This window comes from Coenobita brevimanus, chromosome 56 (genome assembly GCF_032717465.1).
Source record: "Coenobita brevimanus isolate Jiangsu-jjx chromosome 56, ASM3271746v2, whole genome shotgun sequence".
Taxonomy (NCBI): domain Eukaryota; kingdom Metazoa; phylum Arthropoda; class Malacostraca; order Decapoda; family Coenobitidae; genus Coenobita; species Coenobita brevimanus.
Window position 1 is genome coordinate 180136 of NC_137009.1, and position 9865 is coordinate 190000.

The 9865-nt window shown below is 43.2% G+C and overlaps 1 protein-coding gene across 1 annotated transcript; it reads right to left on the bottom strand.

Annotated features, from left to right (window-relative positions):
- Positions 1–3591: 3591 nt before the first annotated feature.
- Positions 3592–7846, bottom strand: LOC145401583 (uncharacterized). The gene is made up of 4 exons (XM_080273777.1): positions 7676–7846; positions 4809–4855; positions 4683–4760; positions 3592–3675 (listed from the first exon to the last, which is right to left on the bottom strand). The coding sequence occupies exons 1-4, from the start codon at positions 7844–7846 to the stop codon at positions 3639–3641; spliced, it is 333 nt and encodes a 110-aa protein (XP_080129903.1). The 3' UTR covers positions 3592–3638.
- Between the last annotated feature and the right edge of the window lie 2019 nt (positions 7847–9865).

Genomic DNA, 9865 nt, shown 5'->3' on the forward strand with positions numbered 1-9865 from the left:
TGGGGAGGCTCCCCACATACAGCTCTTCTCAATAGGGTGGAGTCAAAGGCTTTTCGTCTCATTAACTCTCCTCCTCTTACTGACTCCCTTCAACCTCTGTCTCTTCGCCGCACTGTTGCATCTTTATCTCTTTTCTATCGCTACTTTAATGGTCACTGCTCCTCTGAACTGTCTGCTTGCATTCCTCCACCTCTACGACGGGCGCGTAGCACCCGTCTGGCAGCAAACTCTCATCCTTTTTCTGTCCAACTCTCTAATGCAAGAGTTAACCGTTACTCCCAGTCTTTCATTTATGCAACAGGTCAGCTCTGGAACTGTCTTCCTTTGTCTGTATTTCCTGCTGCCTATGATCTCCAGTCTTTCAAACGCAGTGTGTCCAGGCATCTTAAATGATCGGATCTTGAATTTGGCTCTCTATTGTATTTTGTTTTTCTCTTGGAGGGAACTGTTACTGTGGGCTCATGGCCTTTGGTTCCTTCTTCCTCGCATTAAAAAAAAAAAAAAAAAAAAAAAAAACTTGTTGACACGTAGGGAGCACGTATGGGTTGGTTATATGGTTACCACCCAGTGCTGTAAATGGTTTCTTGGCTTACAGGAAACCATTTGGCTTGTCATTCAATGTAAAGCCACCTGTAAAGGAAAGAAAAGCAATAAGAAGTGACAGGAAAGATGGGAGAAATAGGAAGAGAGGAGGGTAGGCACAGAAAAAGAATGATAAAGGCTAAGGAAGAAGTAGGCAGCACTACATTAAGTGAGTGGATGATGGTGAGAAATAGGAAGAGAGGAGGGTAGGCACAGAAAAAGAATGATAAAGGCTAAGGAAGAAGTAGGCAGCACTACATTAAGTGAGTGGATGATGGTCACCACCACCTACCACTGATTTTCAATACTGTATAATCCTGCTATTTACAATTTTATTCTGGCTGGGTAAATATAACAAACTGGAGAGGTCAGACACACCAATAGAACTGCCTGTTCATACACAGCATCCCCATACTTCAGACACACCACTACAACTGCCTGTTCATACACAGCATCCCAATATTTCTCCCCCAATTCCTACCTGAGAAAAGGGATGAGGTAGGATCCCCCTTCCTCCCCACCAAAGAGAAAGTATAACAATCAAACAGCATACCCAGTGACATATGCCACAGTCATTAACGCATCACCTAACAATCTGAAGTAGAGTATAACAATCACACAGCATACCCAGTGACATAACAATCACACAGTATACCCAGTGACATATGCCACAGTCATTAACACATCACCTAACAATCTGAAGTAATGGTTCCACCTTGTAAGTACAACCTGGTTGATCATCTTCCCTTTAGCACTTAACTCCTTCCGTAACACCTACACTTATAAGTATTAAAGGCACCACTCAACTTTTTCTCTACCATCCACACACGCATTACTCAAAATGACATTGTGGTTACTCATACGAAACCCTAATACAAAAGGGCTCCTGATGTTATGACTAGTTACATTTAGGGAAATCTGTTTGTATGAAACAGTACATAAAGTATGGGCAAAAATGGAGACTGGGTGTTTAACAGCTCACACCTATAGTGCTATATATAAGGCAATTTTAAACAAGAATAAAGGTTAGCTATATCTAAAACACACCAACAAAATTAACATATGATATAATAATGTTTATCTATTGTAATGGATGCATAAAGACCCCAAGAAAAGCTATTGGAATTGAAACCACGTCCTCAAACTCCTGACTCTGACTACTGATTGCATACAACAATGATAAACACAAGTGAAGTAACCCTTAAAGGATTACTGCTGCTGGCAATACATAGGAATAATTTATATCACTATTGCCAGAAGCCTTAATCCTGTATGGGGTGACCAAAAACAAACTGCTTCCACATTGCCCTGTCCTTTGGCTGTCCTCCCTCCAACTCGTATCCAACTCATTGTTCATGTAATGACACTCAGGGATGAGTGAGGTTGGTCACTCTCATCTTAAATGTCAGAACCAACTTGCCTAGCCCCAGGCTCCTACACTCCTCATGGGGTGACATAGGACTGAATGATGGATGGCTTCTGCATATTACACCTCTTCTGCATATTACATCCCAATATCCTCGTGTTACCGATACAATTACATCAATATAATGTAAGTATCATAAAAGAGAATGTTAAGGTAGTGTAGCAGCAGCCCCAATTTCATCTGAAATGTTAACTTGTGGACTGCAGGTTAAAGTACCCCTTCTTCAGTAGTCCACCATCCACCTTTTGGGAAACAGGGAGGGAGGTGAGGGAAGTTTGCCTAACCAGGCGGTGTAGCAGACCAGTTATATCAGTGCTACCACACGAAGGCATCCCTCTACAGCACCTATGTTAATATGGAGTATGTAACCAACTGTTACAGATGAGGTGCTAACAATGCCATCCACAACACTGCCATAATTTCACAGATCAATCAAGCCTTTGAAATATGTAACAATGTCAGTGGTGTTACCTGGAGGCGGCAGCAGGCGGTCGATGGAGTGTGTGGCCAACTTGGGAAGGCAGGCCATGAGGAGGCAAGCCACAGCCATGATGGTGGTGGCCAGGCTGAACCTCCCACCACCAAGGAACAGGAACCCCAGGGCCAGGTGAATTACCAGGTGGCACCCGTACCTGAAAAGAGGAGAAGAATGGGCTTTCAAGTTAACCCTTTGAGTGTCAGGGTTAAATTTACTGGTAGCCAAAATACTGTATATCTAAACAAGGCTTTATGTGCTAGCCAAAATAATGTACATCTCAACAAGGCTCTATCCTGTAATAAATCAACTGTGTGCACCCAAGCTGGATTAGGCATCAACTCTTCCAAGATTTCACATTTTCTGGCCCCAACCCACTAGTGATCCCAACCACATATACAAATCATACTTATACTTTCAAAACATATTCCATTCTTGCCTTGGTCAGCCTTGTTTACCAGACTGCTGCTCTTTGGCAATGTCTCCTAATCGTTTTCGTTTTTAAAGGCTCCAACATGCTTGCATGCGTCGGCCTTGGTCACCTAATGGCGGCTCTCCACGCTGCACGATCCATTGCAGCCTCCCTGTTCAGTCCCTTAACTCTGAGGTCACACTTAATGACCTCGTCCCATGTCTTTCTCAGTTTACCCCTTGTAACCCCACCCCCAATATTAACACTTCTCACCTTCTTCACCCAATTATCATCCCCCATCCTCTCCACATGTCCAAACCATCTCAATCTACCTCTCCTCATCACAACAACAATACACTCCAGTCCCATCCTACCTCTCAACTCTTCCATCGTAAACCCAGCCCCCCCAGACCTTGGACGCAGGGACGCACTACACATCCACCTAATCATTGTCATTTCTGTACGTCTGAGCCAGCGAATATCCTCCTCCTTTAGTGCCCAGGTCTCACTACCATACAGCATTACACTAACATGAATAAAATTATCCAGCAGTAGCTAAAATATCCTCAAGACCAAGGGGTTAAGGCAACACATATAACCCAACAGTAGAAGCAGCAGGACCAACGTGTGACCAGAGATGTTGGATGATACACACAACATCCAGATCAGCCTCACCAGCCATCACCAGGGACAGTGCCAGCCATCACCAGGGACAGTGCCAGTAGGGATGTGTTCAGACAGGTTTACAAAGTTGACAGACCTGCCAGCTCAGCAACACTCCTGTGATAATGACATATCTGTTAGTTGGTCTATGTCACCCTTTCCATCCATTCATCCATCATCCAATCCTACGCTGCCCCATGAGGAGTGTAGGAGCCCAGGGCTAGGCAAGTTGGTCCTGACATTTAAGATGAGAGTGACCAGCCTTACTCATCCATGAGTGGCATTACGTGAGCAATAAACCTCAACCATCCCTTCGATATAAACCTTCACCGGCTCAATCTGATTGGAGTGCCTTAATTACCCACTAAACCACCAGGCGCCAAAATTTGGTTATATGGTTACCACCCAGCATAGTAAATGGTTTCCTGGTGTACAGGAAACCAATTGGCTTGCCACTCAGTGGAGAGTCACCCACAGGCAGAAGGAAGAGGAAAGATGGAAGGAAAGAAAGACAGAAGAGGGAATGTATGAAGGAAAGAAAGACAGAAGAGGGAATGTAAAGTCACCCGTAGGCAGAAGGACAAGGAAAGAATGAAGGAAAGAATGACAGAAGAGGATGAAAAGAAGAATGGAGGAGAGGAAAGGGCAGACACCTGAGAGCTGCACTACATCAAGTGAGTAGATGGTGCTTGCCCCCACCTGCCACAAACTCACTCATTAATAACAACAAATGACTTGTGAAGAGAGTAACAATGGGTGTTTGGGGGGGAGGGGGGTGGACCTCAAACAGCTAACATAGCGGTATATAATTACTCCAACTAATACTCCATTTCACTCACAAGGATGGCACTAGAGAGAGATGCCTTCATGTGATCTGGCCGACTCAACTGCCTGGTTATGCAAACATCCCTCAACTACTTCCCTATCCTCTCAAAGTGAAGACAGTGGACTGAAGGAGAAAGGGAACTTAAGCCTGCAGTCCACTAGGTTCACATGTCAGAACCTGGGGCTGTAACTACTGCAACTACTACTACTACTACTCACAAGAAAACTACTACTGCTCACAAGAAAACTCCCTATCATCTAAAGCTTCACAGCTAAATTAAATACCAAGTGAAATTTACCTGTTAGTGAAGTTTGTGAACATAGTGGTGTATCTGCCTAGTACATCCAAGGCCTGGTTATTACTGGACCCAGCCAACCTAAGGCCCAGCACCAGACCAGCCCCTGCCAGGATGTTGTGGTTAAACTTAAGGCCCAGCACCAGACCAGCCCCTGCCAGGATGTTGTGGTGGGCCTGTCAGTACAACCACAGGGTAAATCATATACAAATACCTACAGCCAAACACAAACACACACAACCAACACTACATACATTTCATCTGATACATAATGTTAAATATAGTTCATTTTGTACACCACATAAACACTGCTGCTATTTTGTTACATTATACTGAACATGGTAGTAGGTGGGGGTAACCATCATCCACTCACTTGATGGAGTGCGCCTAATTATCATTCCTGCTCTGTGTCTGTCCTCGTCTCTTCCTATTTCTCTCATCCCTGCCACCACTAGTTATTACTCTTCCTTCCACTTCACGTGGCTTTACACTGAGTGAGAAGCCAAATGGTTTCCTGTTACTGAGGAAGCCTGTTACAATTAGTTTATAAATACAGGGAAAGATATGGCACCAGCAATCATGGCACCACCAACCAACTTTTACAAGTATCTCGGAAACAGAAACACAAATGATCTAACACTCCCTCCTGCTTCATAAGGTGAAATTCTTAATATCATCCAGCAGTTAAAAATTACAGCACCAGGGTATGATGATATCCCTAAGAGCATTATCAAGGAAGCTGCCTCGATTATTACTCCTATCATTCTGCATCTATGTAACTCTACTATCAGGAACCTTCCCAGAAAAGCTAAAATTTGCCAAAGTTATCCCCCTTTACAAATCAGGTGATACAAAATTAATGAGTAACTATCGGCCAGTGTCAGTTTTGTCAGCACTGAGCAAAATATTAGAGAAATTAGTTTATAATAAACTTGATGCATTTTGTACTAACAATACCATCATATATAACTCCCAATTTGATTTTTGTAGGAACAGAACTGAGACAGCACTTCTGACACTTACTGATGATATTCTAAATGCAATGGACGATAAAAACTTTACTGTGGCCAGACTTCTTGATTTATCAAAAGCTTTTGATACAGTTGATCACCATATCCTCCTGTCTAAGCTTGAACATTACAGGTAAGAGGCACAACGCTAAAATGGTTTAAATATTACTTAACAAACTGATAACAATATCCATTGCCCTACCTTGTATCTCTTTTATAACCCCATCCATATACAGACTGAACAACCATGGAGACATGACACATCCCTGTTTCAATCCAAACTTCAAATAGAAAAATTCACTCAGTTCACCATCCACACGCACTGCAGCCTTAACACCCTCATACATACTCTTCACAGCATTCAACAACTTCCCATCTACTCCATATATTCTTAACACTTTCCACAATCCTTGTCTATCCACCCTGTCATATGCTTTCTCCAAATCCATGAAAGCCGCATACAACTTCTTTCCCTTCTCTAGAAACTTTTCCACTAAAGATCTAAGAATGAATATCTGATCTACACAACCTCTTCCCTTCCTAAAGCCTCCCTGTTCTTCTCCAACTAATTCCTCACACCTCAGGTTTGTATTCTTGTTGGTTAGCTACAGAAGCTCCCAAACACCTCTGCCTCAGTGATTTATTTTGGGACATGGCTGGTTGATATCCCTCTGTAAGTTATTAATAAAGTATGGTGGTAAGGAAGAGATTTTTGTAACACAGAAGAGGACAGTAAAGTGTAATAAACAAAATAAATTACTCAGGAAGAGGTGTTAGGTAGCTTGATGCAGAGTATGGTGATAGTTACTGGAAGAATACAACACTGAGAAGGAGAGTATGGTGTAATAAACAAAATGAACTGCTTAGGAAGAAGTGTTAGGGAGCTTTAGGCTATGCAGAGTATGGTAATACTGAAAGAATTTTAACACAGAAGAGGACAAATAAGGTGTAATAGGCAAAATAAATCACTTAGGAAGAGATGTTTGGGAGCTTCCTTAACTGATGAGAATACTGACCAATCTCCCATACTCAACAGAATAAAATCATCAGACATCAGGTGAACAGAATCCTAGACTTGTCCTAAGCATGTGAGGGTTAGAAATACAGAAGACAAACTGACCACAGCTACAAAGAAGGGTTAATGTAGGCTTCCTGATACACTGGAGGCAGCTTTTTTTTTTTTTTTATGCAAGGAAGAAGGAACCAAAGGCCAGGAGCCTGCAAACTGCTCCCTCCAAGAAAAAACAAACACAAGACAACAGACAGCCAAATTCTAGATCCATACGGTACATTTTGAGATGCCTGGACACATGTGCTTGAAGGACTGGAGGTCATAGGCAGTAGGAAGTACAGACAGGGAAGGACAGTTCTAGAGTTGACCTGTTGGATACATGAAGGACTGGGGGTAATGGTTAACTCTTGCATTAGAGAGTTGGACAGAAAAGGGATGAGAGTTTGTTGCTAGACTGGTGCTACGTGCCCGTCGTAGTGGTGGAGGGATGCAAGCAGACAGTTCAGAGAAGCAGTGACCATTGAAGTAGCAATGATAAAGAGATAAAGATGCAACAGTGCGGCGAAGAGACAGAGGTTGAAGGGAGCCAGTAAGAGGAGGAGAGTTAATGAGACAAAAAGCCTTTGACTCCACCCTGTAGAGAAGAGCTGTACGTGGGGAGCCTCCCCACACATGAGAGTTGTACTCTACACAAGGACAGATAAAACCCCTGTATAGAGTCAACAACTGTGCAGGGGTAAAGAAGGTATGGAGTCGGCTTAGCACACCCAATCTTTTGGAAGCAGATTTTACAAGAGATGTAATATAATCTTTCCAAGATAAGACCCGAAAGAATGAAACCCAAAGTACATTTAAATATGATGCAGGATTAAGCTGGATATTGTTAAAAATTAGAGGATACTCCTGTGGAAGATTCTGTTGGACTGATAGATGTAAGAACTGGGTTTTGGATGCCTTAAAACCAATCAAATTACCTTGACCCCAATCAGAGATATGAGCTGATGTGGGTGCCTGATACATCCAGGCCACCATGACCCCCAAGCACTGTGTCTCTGAGGTGTGAAGGAACCGCATGTCAGCCACTGTCGGCCAGTCTCTCGGCTCCATTCACACGTTGATGGATGGGCGGGCCAGGCTAAGTACATTCCAGTTCTGTCTGAAAGATTACATTCTGTATTACTGTGCTATCTATTTATCTATCATCTGCCCTTATATATCCCATTGTCTATCTATCATCTACTGTAAAATACTAATCTATCTATCATCCACCTCTACAATATTCTGTCTATCATTCATCTTATAATACTAGTGTCTCTAACTGTTACAGATTTTTTATGAATGGGGGACACCTGTAATCTGGTATATGGAATTTTCTATAAAATGTTTCTTCCTCTGTTCATCTTTGTATCATTCGTATCATATCTTTTATAAACACTCCAACATGCTGCCATGCGTTGGTCTTGGCCACCTAATGGTGGCTCTCCACACTGCTCTATCTCTGGCAGCCTCCCTATTCAGTTCCTTATCCCTGAGGTCACACTCTATGACCTCATCTCAGGTCTTCTTTGGTCTGCCTCTTGCAACCCAACCCCTGACATTCACACTTCTCACTTTCCACACCCAGATGTCATCCTCCATCCCCTCAACATGCCCAAACCACCTCAGTCTACCCCTCCTCAGCACAACACTGATACTGATACAAACCATTTCAGTATTTAAAAAAATGTAAACAGGGAACGAAGAAGTGTTCTGTCTATCTATCTATTTACAGCCAGACGTCTTAATCCCGTACGGGGTGGCCACAAACAAATCACCTCCACGTCGCCCTGTCCCCCGCCATTTCACTGCCCTGCTCCCAACTCACACACCCCTCTCTCATATACCTATCCACTCCATCTCTCCAACTCATCCTCGGCCTCCTCCTCCCTCTCCCCCCCTCCACCTCACTCACATACACTCTCCTCATCAGTCTCTCACCCTCCATCCTCTCCACATGGCCAAACCACTTTAGTGTGTTCCTCCTAACACTTCCTATCACATCCACATCCACACCACAACGCTCCTTTATATCCTCATTCGTTAGCCTGTCTCTCCATGTGACTCCACAGGCTCCTCTTAAATAACTCATTTCCACTGCTCTCACTCTTGACTTCTGTCCCTCCACCAATGTCCAAGCTTCACTTCCATACGTTAGAGTTGGTATCACAATACTGTCATGTAGTAACTTTTTCACTTCCATGCTCACTTCCCTGTTTCTTATCACTGCTTTCAAAGAACCAGCAACCCTTCTTCCCTGCTGTACCCTTTCAAGCACTTCACCCTCCAAACCTCCATCCTTACTCATCACACTACCCAAGTACTTAAACGTACTCACATTTTCCAATTCCTCACCATCCAACCTCGCTGTACATTCACTGACTTCACCTCTCTCAAGGACCATAACTTTACTCTTCTCTACATTCACCTTTAGATTCCGTTTCTTACACACTCTCCCAAACTCATCCACCAAGCCTTGCAGCTCCCCTTTGTCAGAACAAAATTCCATTAAAGGTCTAACATGAGATGTGCATGGTCATATCATGAATTTGGAGGAATGGCAGACGGTGGATTTTAAAAAATTTGTAGCCACACCCCAGCTTTACTGGCCACAGTGTGGATATATTTCTGTCCACCAGAACGCCCAGGTCTTTACTCGCTGCTGTTAATGGGACAGGATGATTACCTATAAAATATTGGCCAAAAAGCTGAGGCACAATCCAGTTGCTGCCAAACCTAAGTGTACCACACTTGTCTGGGTGAAGGTGTAGGCCCCAAGACTCGCCAATACTGTTCACCATGTCTATCTCATGTGGACAATTGGTAACACCACAGACAATACACACACTACTGTTCCTGTTAACTTTTATATATAGTTTTAATCATTAACAAATATCTTGTACTGACAGTTCAAAGATGAAGTTAAGTGGCTGATGCATATTTATAAAAAAAAAAAAAACAATACAGGGCCCAACACCGACCCCTGGGGTACTCCACTAACAGTTCCATAGCAACGCTGCCTACCATCCACAAAAACAGACATTTTCCTCCCAATTAGGAACTGGTGGAGCCATGCGAGGACATTTCCTGAAAAACCAAATCACTGCATTTTTGTGATAAAGTCAATC